The following is a 21,497-nucleotide window of genomic DNA, read 5'->3' on the forward strand; positions in this document are numbered from 1 at the left end:
CTCAATTCCACAAAAATCTTTTTTTGTTTTGAAATAGTTGCTTTGACGTTTAGCGTTGATTCAACAAAAAACTTGATTTTCAAATCAACAAAACGTTTTGTTGATTCAGATATGCCTTATTTTTCTGCGTGTGTTTACAAAATTTGGATTTAATCCGCATAGTTTTTCGCTCATTTAATTATTTTTTTTTGCTTGAACATATTTTTAAAGTAATTTCAGTTAGAATTTGAAAGTTTTTAAGAAAACGATATTATTTACCCACAAAAAACTGAAGTTTTAAATATTATATTAGTAAGAAGTAGAGAGCCTGGAGCTTATTAGAGAACGGACATCTTAAAATACTGAAACTGGCACCACTACATGCACATCGGTCAAAATAGCTTGCAGCACTGCAGTTGTCAAAGCACCTGCGTGACTCTTTTCAGATTCTCTTTTGATCAGTCAATTGAACCAAAACAAACTGAGTTATGGTTGGTGTAAATCTAAAATAAGATGCTGCGTTTGCAAAAATTTCAAAAAAAAATCCCACGAAGTTCTTAGCGCCCGAAACTGACCATTTTTGAGCGGCATTAACACGCAACGACATAATGAGTTTACGAATCAAATCAAAATTAAAATTGAAAAAGAAAATTTAAATTGTTTTGTTTTCAAATTGTGTTTTGTACATTTTCGAATAAAATATAAATCACCCAAATTACAATACTTCCCATCGAATGAACGTCGACTGAAATTTCTTCTGCTCGATTGGTACCTCCGTTGGACAGTTCTCGTGCTTCGATTGGTACTTTTGTTTTGAGATGGCCGTTCTCTAATAAGCTCCAGGCTCTCTAGTAAGAAGTGTTGAAGAAGTAGACCTATAAAATTATTTATATATTTTAACTAAAAAATCCCACTGTGCCTCGGAATGTGCCTTTATTGGATTCAATTGAGTTAAATTCAAAAGTTTTAAAGTAACAGAAATTACGCGATGCGATTACGTCCTTTCCAAATGTGAACACAAAGACTGATTTCTGACAGCTGTGACGATAAAGTGACGGCTGTTACGATTTCGATTATGCACACGCTGAATGAATTTTGCATACAATGCATCGCTCTTATTCTTAAAATAGTAAGTTTAATAATTCTTGACTTTTTTTGATAAGGTCCAATAAACAAATGTAAACATTGAGTGTATCCCGCTTACTCCGATGGACTTTGACATAAGGTGTGAAAGGGATACACTCAATGTTTACATTTGTTTATAGGACCTTATCAAAAAAAAGTCAAGAATTTTATAAATTTATTTAAAAAAAACTTTAAATCTTATCTAAAATCACTTTATACATCTAATTCTTCAAATTGTCATGAACTTCAAAAATAATATAAAAATCTTAGTCCTCAGAACAAGACAAGTTGTGGAGTTTTAACCAAAAACTTTTTAATGAATGAACTTTTTTTTGTGTTTTAAATATAATACTCTTGACTCAAGGCATTTGTTTGACCTTTTAAAAACTCTAGATTAAATTAAATTTAATTAGTTTTGTAAACGATCGCTTTTAATTGGTCACTGTTGTGTTTATTTTCAACGTGTTTTAATTTTGCTTACACGCTCAAAATCTCTTACCCGTTTCGGCCCACATTTGAACGAAATATCTAAGAACCTTGGTAAATATAATTGTGTGTCAAAAATAATACAGTAAAACCCCGAATGTTTGACTGTTGTTGTTAATTGATTTATTTCCGGCAGTTTTAACCTTTCGGTCATTCGCTGCCCGAATGTTTGACTGATTTGACCAAAGACTGATATGATGTAAAAAAAATGAGTTAATTTTGCGGGGTAGGGAGGCTTACAATTTCCAAAAAGGGTCCACTTGTTTTGTGAATGGCGACGTTTTAGAGATCTCCTATTTGACCGTTGAACCATTCGGTAGTTTCAAAATCAAAATTACCAGACGTCGTTTTTTCTCGGAATGTATTTCGAATGAAAATTAAAACATGCAAAATGATTTTGGAATAATTATATTTGCTGAACATGTAAATATCCAAGGTAAAATTTTAGATCTTTCTTTATGTACAAGGTGCATATGACCGGTACAGTCAACCTACTCGACCCTCGTCCAATCAGAGCGTCTGTCGCTTCCGTTTCTTCCGGCTGACCTCGCCATCCTCCTCACCAACACTTTCCCGCTTTCCCTTCGAACCCGTCTCCTCTTCGGCCGTTCCCTCTCCCGCATCAGTGCCCTTGTCGCCTTCCTCTTCATCTGCCGCACCAGGAACCCCGTGAGAGTGCGCGAACCGATTCCGCGTCATCGACTCAAAATCGCCCTGCATCGTGACCATCGCTTTGCAGTTGTGCTCCTGTCGCGATGCGCACCTCCAGCAGCTGACGCCAGTCTTGGAGATGGTCAAGCAGTTGTACAGATAGTCGTCGTCCAGTTTCAGTTGGTAGACAAAGTCCGGCTGCTTGGTGAAGGTGTACTTGCGGGGTTCTTCCTGGTCAGTGTCGCGGATTTCGCCCTCTTCCTCAGGCTTATGAGCGTCGAACATGTCTTTCAGGTCCGCCGCGTGGCAGTGCGAAGCGTAGCTCGTCGTTACCGTTTTACGGGAATCGTCCAGGACTAGCTTGCTACGGCATGCGTACTGCGGCGGAAGCGCGCAACACCAGAGGGATGTGTTGGTTTGCAGCTTCTCCAGCATGTAGGGAAACTCGTTGAATTTGATCCAGCAGGTATTTTCCGGTCTGGGAATCACCTCAAAGTTCCGTTCCGAATCTGCCTTCAGCAAGCTTTGATGCAGCTCGGCAATCAGCTTGAGCATGGCCGCAGAGCCCTTCTTCATCCGCTTTGGAGGACTCTTCTGCGGTTCCACGACCTCAGCTGGTTCTACTGTCTTGCTTGCTGAAAGAAGCTCTTCAAAGTCCTCTTTGGGAGGCTCTTCTTGAGGTTTGGTTGGGTTGGGTTCTTTGATTTCTTCGGTCTCCATTGGTTCCGCCGCTATTGTCGCTATTGTCGAGCTCAGATCGCCTTGTCTCTTGAACTCACCTGTCAACGGATCCAACACCGTAGCGTCATCGTCCTGGTCTTCCAAATCGCCCAACAAAGCTGCTCGGGTTGCTTGTCGTTTCATATCCAGCCTTGTGATAAGTTGACCGCTCGACGGATCCAACACCAACTCTTCGTCGTCGGATTTCTCCTCCGGAGCAGGTTTCTTTCTGTGCTTTACTGTTTCCTCCTTAGCAATAAGTTCCTTACGTTTCAGTTCTTTGAGTGAAATTAATTGACCACTAAACGAATCCAGTACCATCTCTTCATCATCGGATCCGTCTTCCTGTTCTGATACATGCACGACTTCTGTCGCAACAACGTCCTCGGTCGAAACTTGTTTTACCTTCTTCGGAATGTCCTGCGTTTTCTTCGAGTCGGATTTCTCACTCTGCCTCGAACTGTCATCATCAGCCGATTCATTCCTCTGTTCCAAGTAGTCTGCAACGCGTTTAATCTTCTTCAGAACTTTTTTTCTTTTCTCGCTCGTCTTGCCTGAAGCATCCGACGCGCGCTCACTCAACGGATCTTGGTCATTTGATTTGTCTTCCCGTTCAGATTCAGCCATTTGCTCGTCCTCTTTCTCGCTTGTCCCCTCCTGACTACTGATCACCACCGATGTCGTCAAATCCAACGTGGGTTCCTTCGTGGTCGACGCTGGAACGGGTTCCGTGTCGGCAGCAGCAGGCGTCTCGTCAACGGCCAAATCGATGACCGGCACCTTCGGACCGTGGTTGTGCATCTCGCCCACCGTTTTGGCGATGCTGAACTTCTCGTCCGTGTCGAGCATGCTCGGGCACGTGGTGCACTTCCACCTGGAAGAAGGTACGGTAACTTTATTAAGCTGGTTTCATTAATCAAGAACAAAAGTTAGCGCGCTCTCCCACCTTTATTTAAAAACCATGCACCTATTTGACGTTTGACAAGATCATTGAGTAAAAGATGGGAACTCACCTGAAACCTGTTCCCTGTTCCAGCTGCAAGTCGTAGATAAAATTGGCGTAATTCAGCACCAACTTGGCATCGGTCTTCGTGACCGAGTACGAAAGCAGCTTATTCTTCTTGAGATACATCATTCGGCCCTTCTGTTCCTCAATTTCAACCGCCGACAGCGTCCGCAACGGGAGGCGCTTCATCTTGGTGATGCCCGTGTTTGCGTTGAACATCTGGTACCGTCCGCTCGAGTCCTCGTTAGCGATCGGCTTCGGGATCTTGTGGTTGTGCGTGCCGTGTCGCACCCATTTGCTGGAGGCTGCCGCCTCGCTTGGTGTCTCAAGAATCGCCATACAGTTAACTTGCTCCCGCAGCATACAGTCCCAGTAGAAGAAGCTATCGTTGCTCCACTTGATCTTGTACAGGTGACCCTCGAAATTGAGCATCTGTTCGGACTTTTGCAGCTTCACCAGCTGGACCGTTTTGGCGTTCGGTTCGGTCGGCTTTGCTGCGGTCGGTTTGGCCGCCACAGCCTTTTGCTGGCGCTGCGTCGGCTTTACGAGCGTTACCGTCTGCTTTTTCGGAGCAGCCTCACTGTTCTGATTTTGGTCAACCAGCTCGTGAGGTTCGGTTGCAACGGCTATCGGATCCATTGGAGGATCCTTATTTGCCGAAGCGTTAGCTTGCGACACCGATACGACAGGGCGTTTCTGCGGAGTTGTCGTACTATCGGCCTTGAACTTCTTGATGGTTGTGTTGTGAATCTATAAAACAAATAATTAAAACATATTCCCCGGAATTCTGAAAGGATTGAAGTACCTGGAACACCTTCGAGCCGATCCTCTTGACGGGCTCCTTATCGTTCAACTTGGCGACCTTAGCTATCGGATGCAGAGGTCGCTTCAGTGCAATGACACTCTTCTGGGGTGCAGTCTTGTGCTGTACCGGGGCTGGTAGCGAGTGTCTGGCAGCGATCTTCATCGATGCCGGAACAGCGCTGCTGACGGATGGTTTCCCGGACAGCGCACTGTTGGACAGTCGCTTTGGCTGTTCGGACGCTGCGGGCTTGTTATAGGTCGGTTGAGGAGGAGACGTGTATGTGGCCTGGTACAGCTGAATGTCAACCGGGATGATGCCCGGAATTTCCTCGTCGTCCATCAGGTCGCACAGATCGTCCTGGGAAATCGATTGGTGGTTTAAAAATAACTCAAATTTTGTTACACATTTCCCAAAGTAATTTAAAATTATTCATGTAAGCGTAACGAAATTGTAGCGTTACATAATAAATGAATGCTCCCATAAAATGCTGAAATGTTAAATCATTTAAAATTATTTAAAAATGATAGTAAACGATGTTAAGCGTGTAACGTCAAAACAGCAAGTGTCATTTGACACAAACAAAAATCATCGTTAGTTTTATGCACGGGGTAGCGAAGAAGCCGCCATCTTGGAAGTTCAGATAACAAACACTCAGATTCAGTATTATCCATATTACTTTGGTAGCACGAAGTGTGTTATCCTGGTTAAACTCAAAGGTCCCATGCAAATGTGTAAAACCAAACTGAAAAATGTGTAATGCCGATTCACAGTGTACGGGCGCACGCGAGCTTGAGTCGAGTTGTTAACCGTAGCAGCATTTTTATATGGAGCGTTTTAACCTCATTTTTTCGCACTCTCAGCAAACGTCAAAACAATACAAACTTGCCAATGAGCATGTGGCAACACAGCACGAAGATGACAAAATATTTCATTTTTGACGACGAACTTCGTCTTAAGGGCTCTATACGGGACGTGCTATTCAAGTATCTAAAGTTCTTCGTCATGATGGTTATCCTTGTAGCATTAACACAGCACTTATTTAAACAAGAAACTCACCTCATCCACTTCGGCACTCGCTGTTTCGCCCTCCTGCTGCGCATCCTCCTGCTCCTCCGCGGCCAACTCCTCCATTGAGAACTGGTCCAGCGCGGTCACCTTGAGCGTGTTGTCGCTCGTTACCGATCCGGACGAGACCAGCATCATCGGGCGCAACTCGCCACCCCCTCCGGATGGTTCCGCCTCCGGCGAAGGTTGCTGCGAACGGTGAACGGTTCCGGATTCCGGCAGCACTTCGTCCGTGATGGTCTCGGCTTCGTCTTCCTCCACGCCGCCGGGCTCGTCTTCGTTCTTGGTGAGCACCAGCGGTTCCGGCACGGGAACGGCTCTGGGCTGGTCGGACAGGGACATGACGTTGAGGATTTTGGGCATCGGGGGCGCCGGGTTGGCAGCTGGTTGGACGGGTACAACTCGCTTGAAGACGGGTTCGGGGGGAGGGGCTGGTCGGACAATTTTGATTGGGTGGTTCTGACGAATCATTATGGTGCCGCCGACAGCCTGCGGTTTGGGTTGGTGATTGGCGATGTTTGCCGTTGTTACGATCAGCGGAACGTTGGGATTTTCCAGGACGAATTCGACGGCTTCCTGTTCGGATGTTTCTGACTCCGTGTAATCTGGATCGATGATTTCGCCCTTAATTGTGATCTCGCGGTTTTGCGGCTCCGGTTGCTCGAGCTTAACGTTCACCGGGCTTGGCACCTGGGACAAAGAAACGACGCTTCGAACGGAAATCTGTCCTGCCTTTGGTTGGTTGGCATTCGGTTTGACCACATTTACCGGCGGCGATTGCTTCTTGGCCTGTGGGGGCTGCTGTTTTGGGGCTGATGAGTTTACGATCTTCATGACCATCGGTATCTTATTTTCGACTGCTTTGGTGGCCGCAGCGCCCCACTTGAGCCAAACAGGCGTATGGTTGTGTCCACCGTGAAGCTGCATAACTCCATCGGTCATGGTGATCGATCCGGTACAGTTTGGCCGAATGCAATCCCAATTGGAGATTCGGCTATGATCGGCCATGGTGCCGTACCAAAACCCAAGACAAACAACCAGTTCAAGATGTTGCCCTCGGATCATGGTCACCGAGCGCTTCTCATGCGTTCCCGATTCTCGTAGCGCAGACTCCAAAATGGTTTCCATCGGATGGTTATGCTCAGTGTAACTCAATACTTCGCTCTTGTCGTTCGATGTCAGCGTCGCGCCACACTTCTTGTACGGATCATTCAAACTGCGACAGCTAAACTGCAACGTCCGGTTGGTGTTGATCATGTCAAAGCTGTACCGGAATCCGTCGTAGATAAACTCCCCGCTTCCGTAAACCACCCGGACCTCGTCCAGCTTCTGTTTGTGCTGATGTCGGGCAAAGTTTTCAAACACCTTTCCACTCGGATAGGTAATGATGTACGCCGGACAGCAGACCACGCTGCAACCCCAGTACACGGACCTGAGGTTGTTTCCTAGGCACGAGTACCAATACCAGTTTTCCTTGTAACGCAGCGGTTGACTTCTGTCCGGATCCAACGATTTGCGCATCTTCAGGTAAACGTTGTACCGGGAGCAACGCAGCCGGAACTGGTACGACTGTTCCAGCATTTCGTAGCACTTTTTGCACATCAGCGAGTTGCGCAGTTCGTCGACGGAGACCTGCGAAAATTACGTAAATTCAATCGCTGAATCTCTTTAAATTTCAGATCGAATCGTTGGATAAAATGTTAAAATACTTTGAAAAACGCTAATAATTATTATTTGTTTAGCAAAATATAAAATCATAAAATAAATTTTACACCTTCGATTTTGATTTCTTAGTGGACAACAATGCCAACATTTGACCTATTGTGAATGACGGACGAGTTGTTTTTCTGAAAAGTTTATGAACTTTTGGAAAAATAGCGGATTTTGGAAAGTTTGCAATCAAAAATATCATTTTTGATACGCCGTATTTGAGTTAAAGTCACTTTAAGCATTTTGTTAAAGACAATATTCTTCATATTTCTGTTTTTTTTTTGTACAATACAATACCCTTTGGGCGGCAGCGAAACTATGGAAAAGTATAGTTAGCATCAGACTTCAATTCTCGATTAAATTTTCAAAAGGTCCTATCTGCATAGAAAACCCATGAGGGATAGGTTGTTTTGAAAATTTAATCTAGAATTATGCTGATATACCTACCTTATCTCATAACCGTAGCAGTGAGCCATTTCATATTTTTTTATGATTGTATTTTTTTTAGTGAAATCTTTTTTCTTCAAAATTCTTTATCATAACCTTTAAATTTGTCGAAGACACCAAATCGATCATGAAATCTCTTCTTGTGATTAAAAATATCAAACGCTCATACAAAATTGATAAATTTTAATTTTAAAAAAAAAATTAACACAAAACTACCCCATTCTAGAGTAAAGTCAAACATTCAAGCATAATAAAATAAAAATATTAACACCAACTTACCGTCATCTGGAGACACGCCGTGATCTTCATGGCCAGCTGTTGGAACACTTTAGCCTCCTTCGGTATAACCATCGGACCATCCTCCGTCAAGCAGAGCCGACAGTACCCCCTGGATAAAAAAAAAACACAAGGTCCTGATTAATCACCCACCCATGTTTTCTCTCAAGCCATCGGTAACTTACGGTAACGCGGCACTCGGATCACTCGACGACGGCCCTATCCTGTACTCGGGTCGTGCCATCGTTGCCATCGTCTTGGTCGGCGGTAGCTCCTTGCGTTTAGCTAGTTCAAGATGCGAAAATTGTTTAATTACACCGATTGATTAATAAAAATATCACAACACACACTTGAGACGCTTGCCAGAGTTTAAGCCGCTTGCGGAATGCATTGCCAGTTTTGACAGCTTCGGCGCTGTCACTTGACCGCCAAGGTCAAGCTTGAAAAGATGGGAACGGCAATGCGCGCATCCTGTGCGGCTGTCATTTGACGAAATTGGTAGGACTTTTTCGGGCCCGACTTTGCCATAATCGATTGCAAACATAGCAAAACAAAAATCCCGCTTACCCGTTTCGATGTGTCGTTTGCAGATGAAGATCTCCTTGGAGCTAGACGGGGTGACGTTGATGCCCGAAACCGACCACGGGCCGGACGGTCCCACGGCGTCGAGATAGCTGTGCGATTCGGCGTTGGCCGGTTCCTGGTCGTACAGGGTGTCGCAGCCCTGGACGGCACACTTGCGCGACATGTCGTCACTTTTCAGTTGACGGGTTAGAATGATGCTCAACGAGTGATTCTTTTGATTCAAACAAGCGTTATCTTACGGTAGTCGCGGACTATTCACCTGAGATAATCGATTGAACGCGTAATTTTCACAACCCTTGTTTGTGCACATAACATCGGCACGATGACGATGCTATAAAACGAGTGACAGCTCGGCGCGGTTTGACCTGTCATGGGTGGCCCAAGATTGTTAGATGCGGTGCACCAAATAGGTGGGAATTTATGGGGAACGTGATTTTGGTGTTGTTTTAGGTACGTGATTGTTGCACGAAATAGGTATTGCTTATTGCGAGATAAAATCAATTTCTCCTTTGCTGTGAGGGACAGGAGATTATTGCCAAAAATCAGCAAGTTGAACTGAAATTTAGCGTTGATTTGGCTGTCAACTTGGTTTGTTTTGAATATTTTCCAAAAGTCAGCTGAAAACTCAAGGCAACCTTTGACAACAACCAACAACTTGTTCTGCGGTTGTCATGCGACCATAATCTTGCGGTCGTATCAACGCGCGTGAACTCTAATTATTGACTCCCGCACTGCCCACCATTGAAAAAACGGCTAATATCCACTTTTGGCAAAAACGAGATATTAGCACCAGGTGGTAGAGGATGTTCCAACGCATCTCCTGAACCTTGAATTTCACTGAAATAATGTTTAGACTTGGCTGCCGATGCGAAAAACCAAACGGCTAATATGCCACTCTTATGGGAAATTGCCTTGACGGAGATTTTGTGACAAACACTAAAACGCATTTTTCTCGGAATACTTGATTTGGCATAATAGCCGAATTTTCAATTATGGGCAGCGCAGTAATTATTAATTTATTTTTAATTTTTGTTTTTGGTTCTGACCAGTGTTCTTCTGTATTACTACAAGAAACATTCTCATTTCCAGAGCAACATTTGAAAGGGGCGGTACGACATTGCTCTTACGGCCTTTCGTTACACGCGTTTAAATGGGACGAAAGGCCGTAAGAGCAATGTCGTACCGCCCCTTTCAAATGTTGCTCCAGATTTGGACTAACGTTGAATAAAATTTTCCCAAAATTCCACACATGGAAAATACAAGGTGTAGTTAATCCCAGGATCATTAAAAATGGTGGGAAATGAATCAATGAAAAGGATTTTAAATCATTTTACGATATTTGCTAGAATTTTTGTGAAAATTTCAACAAATCTTTAAATGGCATGTGATATGCACTAGCGAATGATGAAAAATGTAAATTAATATGTTTACGTACTTCCAATACAAGCTAAACGGGATAAAAACACAATTAATCATTCTGCGATTATTATAGAGATTGCACGCCACCTACTGCAGCACCTTTGGATTGGCCACCCGGAAAACGTGCGGCACCATGTCCGCCAGCGTCCGGAACAGTTCCTCGGATATGTCGTGCGGCAGCAGTAGCTGCAGCGTGTTCAGTTCCGCCCCACCCCAGCTCGAAGATTCGATCATGAAGCCCTTGGCGCACTTGAACACCAGCTCGGCACGCCGCACGCACCACGAGACGGTCATGTCCTCGGACATTTTGTGCCGCAGCAGAGCCGGAATTGTCAGCGTGGTGATGTCGTGGCGACTTGAAATTTTCAGTATGTTACGCAGCCCCAGAATGACCGGGTGGCGCGAGTTGATCTCGCTCGGGCTTTGGAATGTTTCGTCGGAAATGAGGTGGAAAATTACGTGCGAGTGGGACAGATTTGAGTGGCGCGTGATGAACACGTCGCCGGGCTTCAAGCGGGTGCTGTTTTTGTCCACTCGGGCCGCGGCGGCGCCCTGCTCATCGTCCGGACATTCACGCAACTTGCGCAGATCGTTCTGGATCTTTTCGATCTGCACGTCAATCTGGTCAAAGTGAAACTCCGTTGACATGTTGGCGTTGCGACGAATCTCCGAGTCCGGTTGGACGTTACCGGACGGGGTCAGCACGACAATTCCGCACAGGGAACTCGAATACAGTCCGAGGGCCACGTTCGGACCTCCGAAGCTGTTTTCACTGTACAGAGGACTGCACAGGTCACCGATCTTGGTGCTAAGAATTCGGATGTTGTGCATGTGCTTCAGCTGCGAGCCCAGATGAATGGTGAAACTTTCCTCCATAGACGGACCTTGCGTGCTGATCATTGACCAGCGATTTCCGATTTGGGTGGGAGATTCAGTCGACTCCGCCAAAAAGTTCTCGTCAATGTGGGTCGTTATCCAGTCACGGTACTCGTACTTTTGGTGACCCTTTGTCGATTCTAACTCCGATTCACACTGCTTCCGAATCATGTTTTGCATTCCGTATTGTTTAGCTAAGATATGGTTGATATTTTCCGACGTAACAGAAATATCCAGTAGTTTCATCTGAAATAAATCAATCATCTTTAACATCAACCAACAAACAACAATTCTAGTCCAAACCTTAGACTCAATCTCCTCCTGGTGCAGCGTGTGCATCGTCTGCATCTGCTGAGCCATTGAACCGGTCAGAGTGGCAATAGTTGTGGCGTATTCCCGCTCCTTGGCCAAGATTTCCGACAGCACGGTCGAGTGCACCAACTGATGGTAGCTCTGCGCAAAGATCTCCTCATCCGACGGACCAACCCGATCCGCGTACTCCAGTATCTCATCCTTGTACAGCCGCTCCAAATCCAGCGCCACCGAATCCACATCAACCTGCCCGGTTCGGAGTTTTTCCAGCAAGCCCTCGTCCCGTTCGTCGTAGAACGACTCATTTTCCTGCTCAACGAACCGCTCCAGCGTCCCCAGCAGCTGCTGGTCCGCACACAGAAACTTCATTATCGGGTCCATTCGCTCCGCTACGATCCGGTGCGCCAGTTCCGGAACCTGACCGCGGAACGGAATCTCCACCGGATATACCAGCTTGGCCATGGTGTCGTCGCAGTTTTGGTACTCGTACCGGAAGTCCACCACTTTGGACGGTTCGAGCGACATCGCGTCCAGGAAAACCGTACCCAATAAAACAACAAATTACAAGATTTTAGGAGAAAATTAGCCACCCACAAAAATGAAAGTGCCAAGATTTTAATTTGTTTTGTTTTGCGAACGAAATTTGCTGATAAGCTTTTTGCGTTACGGAATGTGAGCATTTGCCACCGTTTGACATTTTATGATTTGGCTGCGTGCTGCGGAGAGTTTGGCATTTCTTCGCGCGGTGCTTGTTTGCAATATATTTTGATGAAAAAATCAGACAATTTCGATTTGATCAAGGATTTGAAAACTAGATTAATTGAAACGCTTGTAATTTTCATTTGTTAATTTGAATTCACTAATCGACGGTAACATTTCAAAAGGCATCATGTACATTTTGACACTTTCTGGGTTATTGCATATTCTGAAAGTACTCCTAATAAGCTACCTCTCCACAAAAAAAAAATAGCAAAAGTTACTTCAGTAAAGTCTGCTTAATAATGATTTTAAATAAAGTAACATAAACAAAATCTCTGCCATCAGCAGTGCAGTGCATCATGAAAAAAGCGCCTTGTACATTCGGCGAAGAAAAACGAATCATAACAAAGCGTCCCCCTCAATGTCAACAGAGTTATATAGACGTTGGTGATTTCAAAAGAAGTTATGTTTGTTTTTCTCAAATATAATCACGGAAATAATGTTATATTTAATATAGATGATCAAGTATCAAAAAAAGCGATGGTTTGTTATCATTAGAACATCTTCTTTTGATTTTATTTTAAAATGGGATGCTCAACATTCAAATGCGTTTTTCTCAAAAAGGATGGTGTGTACATGACGCTTTTTGAAATGTTGGCATCGTAATGTCAAATTTCAGGAGCAACATTTGAAAGGGGCGGTACGACATTGCTCTTTATGCCTTTCATTACACGCGTTTAAGGCTAGTATGCAGATCGGAAGGAAAGAGGTCAAGACTGCAAGAGGTTAGACTTCTATTTTCTTTAAAATTTTGATTTTTTTTGCAACGGCCTAAACAATTTTTTTACATTTAGATTTTTGGGTGTTTTTGACTACCCGTGACTCAAGGCAGTTTTAAATACACCCAAAAACCAAAACTTGAAAATTTTGTTCATTTGACCCTTGTTGGACCTTTAGAATAAAAAAAACTTCAGAAGGTTAAAAGCACTTTTCCGGCAGCCCTTCCCTGCTGGCTGCGTACGTTCCAGGGTTAATTTTGTTTACAAAATTGGCGCGCTTCCCTCCTCCAAACCAAGCGCTTGTGTTGCTTGCTGTGCCGAGAGAGTCGATCGCGTTTCGTTTGTTTGCCGAGTTCCGTCCTCGATTTCCAGAGCATCCGGCGATTATTCCGGCTTCGCAGTGCAAATTAGCTGACCAACAGGACATACAGTCCTGTGGAATCGTTTTAGTGTTTGTGATTTACGAAGAGAAAGTGAAATATTTTGAATTTTATAAGACAAAATTGGAAAATTTATTTCGAGCTTTCGGATAATTATTTTTTTTGAATACTTTGACTGTGGTTTACCTACCTGGACGGAAGCGAACGCATTTTATCAGCCACCATGTCGGTGAGTAACCATTTCCGGAGATTTTCAGAACAAAAAAATCGCATTTTGTTTACCGAAACTCGTTCCGGATTTTTTCTCGCTCCCAGTTTTGCGATCTCGTTGTTGGGGCGCATCGCCTTGACAAGACGACCTTGACGGATCTGTCAACGCAGCAGACAACAATAAAGAAGGAAACAATAGACCCGGCAGAAGAAGATCAAACCAAGCCATCAGCGTTGTCGTCGTCGTCCGGAGCAACTTTGGGAACCGGTGGCGAACGTCAATCCCTCAACTGGGCCGACCAGGTCATCAAGGAGGAACAGGAAGAGCAAGACAAATCGCTAGTGGTACGTGGTGGAGGAGTTGAGTTGGGTGGAGAGTCTGAAATAAACAAAACTTTTGCCTTCTATTGTTTCAGAAGTCGTCGAGCAGCACCGTAATGCAAACCAACTCCGACAGCCAAATGTCCTTGGACGACAGCAACAACACCAGCGGCAACCGGCAGATCGAGATCGACATTCTTGGTGAGTGTCCAAGCGGCCGGCGGAACTTGTAGGTTATAAAAACAACATCTTCTCTTTACTTCTCTTCCCGGGGCAGATTCCGCCAACGTGCAAAAGTATGAAAAGTTGATCCGCTGCGACATGATCAAGTCCCCGTTCAAGCGGCGGCTGTCCGGCGGTGGCGACGAAGGGGACGAAGACGACGGTGACAGCAAAGACCGCGACTTGGGCCAGCACAAAAAGACCAAAACACACGAGGATGACCACGGCCGGGAACGGTTCCGGCGGGAGAGTACCGACTCGGGCGATGGCAGCAGCCAGAGCAGCCGGCGGCCGGTCGAGTACGAGAAGGACATTGAGGTGTTGGTGCGTCGCCAGAAGCAGATCGATTACGGGAAGAATACGCTCGGCTACGAAAACTACCTGCGGCAGGTTCCGAGGGAGCAGCGCACCAAGGAGCATCCGAAGACGCCCCCGAAGCACATCAAGTACAGCCGCCGGGCCTGGGACGGACTGGTGCGGGTGTGGCGCAAGAAGCTGCACTGCTTCGATCCGGATGCGCGGTGAGTTTTGGGGAATTTTTTGCTTTTTTGTAACCCTCTACTGCCCATTTCCAGCGACTTTTTGTTTGAGAAATTTTTTATGAAATTATTATTTGGCTGAAATTCTATTTCCCCTGTAGAAGCGGAGGCAAATAAAGAACAAAGGGTGCCCCCAACACCACCAGAAGCGCGTGTAAGAGTTAGCCAGTGATGCCAGGAAACTTTCTCTATAAATGCCACTTTTCGTGAGTGTTCGCTTAAAATTTCGTCACAAATGGCAGCACTAGGCAGACACAAAAGGGCACTCAGCCAATAATAGACATTGCGTGGACTCCAGTGCATTCTCGTCTGACCAGAATACATTTTAGAAATATTTTTGCAAAAAAACTTTAAAAAAATACGAATAACTTTTAACAAAAGTCAAATCGAACAGAAATGTTCTCAAAAAGCTGCTCTATTCGTTAAAGTACTTGATTTTAGTAAATTTCAAGGAGCACTCCAAATTATCAAGCATCATTCAAACGCAATTGGTTAGTAGGATGCAAGGTTGTTAATGATAAAATTATCGAGGTTCGATAACGAAATTTTGCATGCTTTTTTACTTTACTAGATTTTTTTTTTTGAAAATACAAAAAATTTCACACATTACCGTATTTCTTCGAAAATACTCAAATTTTCAAAATATGCAATATGGGCATCAAACAAAGTGAAATTTTGCATGCTTTTTCACTTTATTAGAGTTTTTTTTAAATACTAAAATTTTAACATAATACCACATAATACCGTATTTTTTCGAAAATACTAAAATTTTCATAATTTGCAATATGGGTATCAAACGACGCAAAATTCTGTATGATATGTGTGTGTGTGTGGTCCAATCCAATACCCGCTGGCCGGCAGCGAAATTATGGGAAAGTATAGTTTGTATCAGACTTGGGTTATGCTGATACAACATACCTCAGTCCCGGGTATTAGGTGGTGACAGCCCTCGCGCTACTTCCGCGCTACCCATTTCAGAATGGCAGAGATCCTAGTGGCCCAATTCCAAGGTCATTGGGCATTGTCTGGCCCCGCCTAAACATAGTACAAGAACCAGACGGGTCCTCGACCTATCTTTAAACTTCCAATCCCATCAGGCAAAACAGGGATCAGCGCGTATTTGATAATTGTTGAAAAGTATGCAAAATGTAAAAATTTTAGTTTGGATAGATCTCACCAAGTTTCTGGTTTCTGGTGGCCCTAAGCACCCGGGAGTTGTCACCTATTTTGGTCATATGCGTCTGGAAATCAGCTGCGCTCACGAGCCTTTATCACGAGCAGCTTGATCTTATTCCTACCGACAAGACTCACATCCGGGCGTACAGATATGCCGGCCATTTTTGGTCAGCTGCTGCTTCAGCACGATATCCAAGTTCTCCGACCAACCTCAACCGATAGCAGACTTTGGTGGGCAGTCCGCGATCGGATTTGCTGATCTTCCAAGTACTTCTTCTCCATCTGCAACACCTTCTCCAGTAGTAGATGAAATTGCTTGAGCGATTGTTGATGACACTTCCAGAAATATTCCTTGGCAAACTGCTTTTATTTCTTTCGCACTATTTGATTTTTCTAACGAGTTGAATACCACCCATAGAACGAGCTAGCCCACATCACTAATACAACTGCATGAACGAAGCCGCCGCGATGAACTGTCAAACCCTTGACCAAGCGGCGTAGAAAACGAAAATCGCGAAAAAACTGTCCAAATGCCCAAAACTGCAGGAAACCTTCACTTTCTACATGCAAATCCACACATTGTTTAATCTTTTCAATACTTTTCACGCGATTTACTATAAAAAACAACCGACTAAAGTTTAGTCACTAAACAATTCAAATTCCGCGGACCGCACACCGCCAGCCTCTGCTCTCGATAGCCGGGCTGCCAACTCTCCGACGCAAAATTTTGCATGATATGAAGCATAAACAATTTGAATGTATGTATGAAGCATGCCAAATTTTGCTTTGTTTGATACCCATATGGCTTCATCCATAAAGTACGTCACGCTAAAATCAGCCAAAATTTACCCCCCTCCCCCCCCCCTTTGTCACGCTTTTCCTATACTTATAACATGCTATGTCACACTTGCTCAGACCCCCCCCTCCCCCCTAGAGCGTGACATACTTTATGGATGACGCCTTATGGCATATTTTGAAAATTTGGGTATTTTAGAAAAAATACGGTACTTTGTGAAAGTATTATTATTTTCAAAAAAAAACTCTAATACATTGAAAAGGCATATTAAATTTAGCTTTGTTTGATACCCATATTGCAAATTTTCAAAATTTGAGTAGATTATCATCGATAGATTATCATCAATAATATCACAAATTTATGTCCTAAAATTGATTCTATGACAATTTCCGGAATTCCATTTCCCGGAATGGACGTTTTCCGGAATGGACATTATCCGGAATGGACGTTTTCCGGAATGGACGTTATCCGGAATGGACAGTATCCGGAATGGACGTTATCCGGAATGAAATTTCCCGGAATGGACGTTTCCCGGAATGGACATTTCCCGGATTTTTTTTTTATATTACCTGATATGAGAATGAATGGAATCTTGCTTACTCACTTACTTGTGGTTAAGAATTATTTAGTTTGTACTCCGTTGGTTTTGACAACAATATGAATATAAATACATGAATGATAAAAAGAAAGTGAAATGTTCGGACATGAACAATAGAAGCAAGTGTTGACTATTGAAACAATACTTTATCAACCACCACGAGATGTAACAATGTAGATCGATAGATATTAGATGTTTTTTACATTCTTTCAATTCTTTCATTTTTTTCCTTTCTTTTGTTAATCATTTGACTTATGTGACTAAATTCTACCATATTTTACTATAAAGCAGAATGATTATTTTCAAAGAAGGGAAAACCTCAAGAAAATAAAAAGCTTTTCAGAAAATCAATGTGTAATGTGTCCAGTCAAGAAAATAAATAGCTTGAGTGTATTTTTAAAGAATGAAAAACCTCAAGGAAAAATACATTATACATTGATTTTCTGAAAAGCTGTTTATTTACTAGAGGTTTTCCCTTCTTTGAAAATAAACATTCTGCTTTATAATAAAATTTGGTAGAATTTAGTCACAAAAGTCAACTGAATAACACAAGAAGGGAAATCCCTTACACGAAATTCCATCACATCGATTAAAGATCGTGTATTTTTAAAGAAGGGAAAACCTCAAGAAAATATACATTATGCATTGATTTTCTGAAAGCTTTTTTTTTCTAGAGGATTTCCCTTCTTTAAAAAAAACACATTCTTCTTTATAGTGCAGAGTTCCTTAACAAAAACTAGTTGAAATTTAGTAGAATTAACAAAAGAAGGGATAATTCTTACATAAAATCCCATTACTTTGATGAAAGAACGTGTATTTTTAAAGAAGGGAAAATCTCAAGATAAAAAAAAAGCTTTTCAGAAAATCAATGTATAATGTATTTTTCCTTGAGGTTTTTCATTCTTTAAAAATACACTCAAGCTATTTATTTTCTTGACTGGACACATTACACATTGATTTTCTGAAAAGCTTTTTATTTTCTTGAGGTTTTCCCTTCTTTGAAAATAATCATTCTGCTTTATAGTAAAATATGGTAGAATTTTGTGACATAAGTCAAATGATTAACAAAAGAAAGGAAAAAAATGAAAGAATTGAAAGAATGTAAAAAACATCTAATATCTATCGATCTACATTGTTACATCTCGTGGTGGTTGATAAAGTATTGTTTCAATAGTCAACACTTGCTTCTATTGTTCATGTCCGAACATTTCACTTTCTTTTTATCATTCATGTATTTATATTCATATTGTTGTCAAAACCAACGGAGTACAAACTAAATAATTCTTAACCACAAGTAAGTGAGTAGGCAAGATTCCATTCATTCTCATATCAGGTAATATAAAAAAAAATTTCGGGAAATGTCCATTCCGGGAAACGTCCATTCCGGGAAATTTCATTCCGGATAACGTCCATTCCGGATACTGTCCATTCCGGATAACGTCCATTCCGGAAAACGTCCATTCCGGATAATGTCCATTCCGGAAAACGTCCATTCCGGGAAATGGAATTCCGGAAATTGTCATAGAATCCCTAAAATTAAACTTAAATTTGTGATATTATTCTTCACAACGATAAAGCTTATTTTTCTGAGTGCAATGGACCTTTAAACGACCGCAAAGTATTTATTACAAATGGATTTTTAAATCAATTAAAAAATATAACTACGTGGCCCTTTTTGGCAGAACAGTTTCTACTTGACAGCTCGTTCCAAGGGTACCATAGTTGATCCATCGAAAAATGTTGTCTTGCCAATTTTTTTTTGCATTCAAATTTTAAAAATGTTATTAAAACAAGAATTAGAATTCCTGTATTTTGTTTTTTTTTTAAATTTTATTACAATCTTTAATTTTTTTTCAAATTTTGTAACTTTTTTTTTAAATCAATAAAATTCACAGTTTTATCACATTGTCTGTGGTTTTATTGTACACCTCTTTATGAAAATTTGAAAGATATGTCCAATCTAGTGTTAATCTGTGACAGTTACCGTTGCTGTTGTTGAACAAATTTGTCTAAAGTCCATAAAAAGTTATCAGTGCAAAAATTGAAAAAAAAAAAAAGAAAAAGGTAAAACTTCTAAGTGTTGCTCTAAAAAAATATTTCTCCATTTTCAGACCCGATAACGATGGCCCCGCCGAAGACAACTAATCGGATTGCGCAACATCGCCCCGTATTTTGCGCGCTTTTTTATTCTCGCATTTGATCGCGTCGTTGCCACTGTTTTGTTTTTTTTTCATCCTCCCGGTCCCCTGAGGTTGTTGGAAGCAACCACATGCCTGCTGATAAATATACATTATTAATCGTAATATTTAGATAAAATACCTTTATTTATATGTAACCCGTTAAAGTAAACCACATGTGCTAAACACAACAAATGTGTGCAGTGAATCAAAGAACGTAATAAAACAAAACTATGTTAACTGAACTATGTATGATGAGACAGGAAGGAACATTTATTTACTTATTTAGTTTTACAATCTAAAATTTAATTATCACAATTACTCTTGTCAGCCTGCAGCAGCGCCAAGATGCGATCCAGTTTTTCGCTCTGTCGCGTTTCGATCGCTTGCAGCTTCGCCTCGAGACTCGTCTCCAACTGTCGAAACTTTTCGTCGATGTACCGACCAATGGCCATCGTTTCGGAACCACCTCCCATCGCTCCAATGCTGCTGGTGTCACTCGCCGTGCCGGTGGACGCGCCGCTCTCCTCGTCCGGATTGTTGTTGGCAACGTTCTGGCTGCCAAACATTCGATTGCGCATCGAGGCCACGATGAAGGCCTTGCAGCGGGCCGCCGTTTCGGACAACTTCCGGTCGTCGAGCTGGCAGTCGAGCATGGCCCGGTTCAGGGTGCTGTCGCTGGCCAGCAGTCCCAGCGGGTTGGTGTTGCGTTCGAGGAGCAGGTGCATTCCGTACAGGCAGAGCGGTTCCCCGGGGGGTGTTATGAACCGAAGCATGAATTCGGCGATTCCGGCGTTTTCAAACTCGACATCGAATCGGTACAGCTGCGAGTCATCGGTCTGGAAGATGAGCTCGCCCTGGTAGGTTTGGTAGTACTCTTGGGTGCGTCCCACGTGCAACTCCAGCTTGGCACATTCGGCGATGAGCGCGAGTCGCGTCACTTGGTAAACCGGACTTACGGAAACGGTTTGCTCGCAGAACACGGGCTTGACGGAATCGTCCGGAGTGGCCAGGACTACGCAGCCGTCCGGATTGAGCAGGCGATCCTGAGAGACGCTGGAAGAGAGGGATATTACAACTGGGATTGAAGGTGGCCACTTTGGTACTTACGGTTCGGAGGGCTCATTCGAAAGGATGTTGTGCGTTATTTGGCGGGAAGGATCTCCGTCGATGACGGTCCAATTGAAGCGGGATTTAAACGGTAACGTACTCATGGCAGGGATTTCAATGTTTTTATTTTAGGGAACAGATTAGTAACTTACTATTTTTATGCGATTGGCTTTTTGATTTTGAACGAATCGACCCTGAAATTAGCACTTTTCTTTTTAATGGTTATTTTTGTAAACAAATCGTCACCGAGGGACAGCCCACTCATCATTTGATAACATGCACAGTACGCAGCCAAATTTTGACGTTTCTTCGCGCACCTGAAGAAATCTGAGGGCTTTTGTTAATTTGATTTGGTTAACCGCGGTGGATTTTCTTGAAATAATTCGAACTGTCAAAAATCCACCAAAACATGTACCACATTGATCACACAAAAAACTGTGGTAGAAAAGTATCCACCGGTAGATCCTTTGGTGGATTTTTGACAGTTCGAATTATTTCAAGAAAATCCACCGCGGTTAACCAAATCAAATTAACAAAAGCCCTCTGTACTAGGGTCGCAGAAAAAAATCTGTACATTAGGGTGGTCAAATATGACTTCGCCAGCCACGAGGCCACGATGTTCTAGCAGGATTCTAGCAGAGTTCTTACAGAGCTGGATACTAGGCTGGATATTCTCACAGCATTCTAGCAGAAATGTTCTACTGTTCTAGCAGAATTCTGGCAGAACCAGCTCTGCTAGAATATTTCGTGACTTGGCCAAGGTTGGAAGAAATTCCGTAGTAACTTTTCAAAAAGTTGAAACTTTGCTTGTAAAAATCCCAAATTTTGCGTTACGTAATAAAAACGCTCCCAATTTAAAATAAATCAATATTACTTTTTCAAAACAACCAATGCACCAGGGGTTTCCTATGTACATTAGGACCTTTTGAAAAAGAAAGCGAGAAATCATGATCGTGCTCCAAAAATGTCTGCAATCAACGCGCTCTTCAAAACTCAAAAACCTCCACAGACAAGTCAAACCTCCCTCC

The 21,497-nt window shown here is 42.9% G+C and overlaps 4 protein-coding genes across 6 annotated transcripts; 1 reads left to right on the top strand and 3 right to left on the bottom strand.

Annotated features, from left to right (window-relative positions):
* Window positions 1-1,982: 1,982 nt before the first annotated feature.
* Window positions 1,983-9,233, bottom strand: LOC120422545 (titin-like). 2 transcript variants are annotated; one of them, XM_039586010.2, is made up of 7 exons: window positions 8,838-9,233; window positions 8,456-8,555; window positions 8,274-8,382; window positions 5,829-7,469; window positions 4,773-5,129; window positions 3,975-4,717; window positions 1,983-3,835 (listed from the first exon to the last, which is right to left on the bottom strand). In XM_039586010.2, the coding sequence occupies exons 1-7, from the start codon at window positions 9,016-9,018 to the stop codon at window positions 2,101-2,103; spliced, it is 4,866 nt and encodes a 1,621-aa protein (XP_039441944.1). In that variant the 5' UTR covers window positions 9,019-9,233; the 3' UTR covers window positions 1,983-2,100. The 2 variants fall into 2 exon arrangements, with proteins under 2 accessions (XP_039441944.1, XP_039441946.1); XM_039586012.2 differs by lacking the exon at window positions 8,838-9,233 and adding an exon at window positions 8,621-8,759.
* Window positions 9,234-10,273: 1,040 nt separating this feature from the next.
* LOC120422546 (protein C12orf4 homolog) lies at window positions 10,274-12,103 on the bottom strand. The gene is made up of 2 exons (XM_039586013.2): window positions 11,454-12,103; window positions 10,274-11,396 (listed from the first exon to the last, which is right to left on the bottom strand). The coding sequence occupies exons 1-2, from the start codon at window positions 11,985-11,987 to the stop codon at window positions 10,362-10,364; spliced, it is 1,569 nt and encodes a 522-aa protein (XP_039441947.1). The 5' UTR covers window positions 11,988-12,103; the 3' UTR covers window positions 10,274-10,361.
* A 1,141-nt stretch (window positions 12,104-13,244) lies between these two features.
* LOC120422548 (histone RNA hairpin-binding protein) lies at window positions 13,245-19,607 on the top strand. Of its 2 annotated transcripts, XM_039586015.2 has the most exons (5): window positions 13,246-13,549; window positions 13,636-13,875; window positions 13,947-14,052; window positions 14,129-14,594; window positions 19,294-19,607. In XM_039586015.2, exons 1-5 carry the CDS (start codon window positions 13,544-13,546, stop codon window positions 19,325-19,327), a joined length of 852 nt encoding a protein of 283 aa, XP_039441949.1. In that variant the 5' UTR covers window positions 13,246-13,543; the 3' UTR covers window positions 19,328-19,607. The 2 variants fall into 2 exon arrangements, with proteins under 2 accessions (XP_039441950.1, XP_039441949.1); XM_039586016.2 differs by lacking the exon at window positions 19,294-19,607 and having other exon boundaries at window positions 13,245-13,549; window positions 14,129-14,598.
* A 2-nt stretch (window positions 19,608-19,609) lies between these two features.
* LOC120422547 (uncharacterized) lies at window positions 19,610-20,697 on the bottom strand. The gene is made up of 2 exons (XM_039586014.1): window positions 20,470-20,697; window positions 19,610-20,415 (listed from the first exon to the last, which is right to left on the bottom strand). The coding sequence occupies exons 1-2, from the start codon at window positions 20,571-20,573 to the stop codon at window positions 19,665-19,667; spliced, it is 855 nt and encodes a 284-aa protein (XP_039441948.1). The 5' UTR covers window positions 20,574-20,697; the 3' UTR covers window positions 19,610-19,664.
* Window positions 20,698-21,497: the final 800 nt, after the last annotated feature.

This window comes from Culex pipiens, chromosome 1, assembly GCF_016801865.2.
Source record: "Culex pipiens pallens isolate TS chromosome 1, TS_CPP_V2, whole genome shotgun sequence".
Classification (NCBI taxonomy): Eukaryota; Metazoa; Arthropoda; class Insecta; order Diptera; family Culicidae; genus Culex; species Culex pipiens.

What these genes read in the sequence shown, in the direction of transcription:
- LOC120422545 (XM_039586010.2), bottom strand. Translation starts at nt 9,018, where the DNA reads ATGTCGCGCAAGTGTGCCGTCCAGGGCTGCGACACCCTGTACGACCAG. An exon ending in CGAGTGCCGAAGTGGATGAG is followed by an intron (nt 5,130 to 5,828) that starts GTGAGTTTCTTG and finishes TCGATTTCCCAG; the next exon opens with GACGATCTGTGCGACCTGAT. An exon ending in GAACAGGGAACAGGTTTCAG is followed by an intron (nt 3,836 to 3,974) that starts GTGAGTTCCCAT and finishes ACCTTCTTCCAG; the next exon opens with GTGGAAGTGCACCACGTGCC.
- LOC120422546 (XM_039586013.2), bottom strand. Translation starts at nt 11,987, where the DNA reads ATGTCGCTCGAACCGTCCAAAGTGGTGGACTTCCGGTACGAGTACCAA. An exon ending in AGGAGGAGATTGAGTCTAAG is followed by an intron (nt 11,397 to 11,453) that starts GTTTGGACTAGA and finishes GATTTATTTCAG; the next exon opens with ATGAAACTACTGGATATTTC.
- LOC120422548 (XM_039586015.2), top strand. An exon ending in AGCAAGACAAATCGCTAGTG is followed by an intron (nt 13,876 to 13,946) that starts GTACGTGGTGGA and finishes CTATTGTTTCAG; the next exon opens with AAGTCGTCGAGCAGCACCGT. An exon ending in TGCTTCGATCCGGATGCGCG is followed by an intron (nt 14,595 to 19,293) that starts GTGAGTTTTGGG and finishes CTCCATTTTCAG; the next exon opens with ACCCGATAACGATGGCCCCG.
- LOC120422547 (XM_039586014.1), bottom strand. Translation starts at nt 20,573, where the DNA reads ATGAGTACGTTACCGTTTAAATCCCGCTTCAATTGGACCGTCATCGAC. An exon ending in TCGAATGAGCCCTCCGAACC is followed by an intron (nt 20,416 to 20,469) that starts GTAAGTACCAAA and finishes CCTCTCTTCCAG; the next exon opens with CGTCTCTCAGGATCGCCTGC.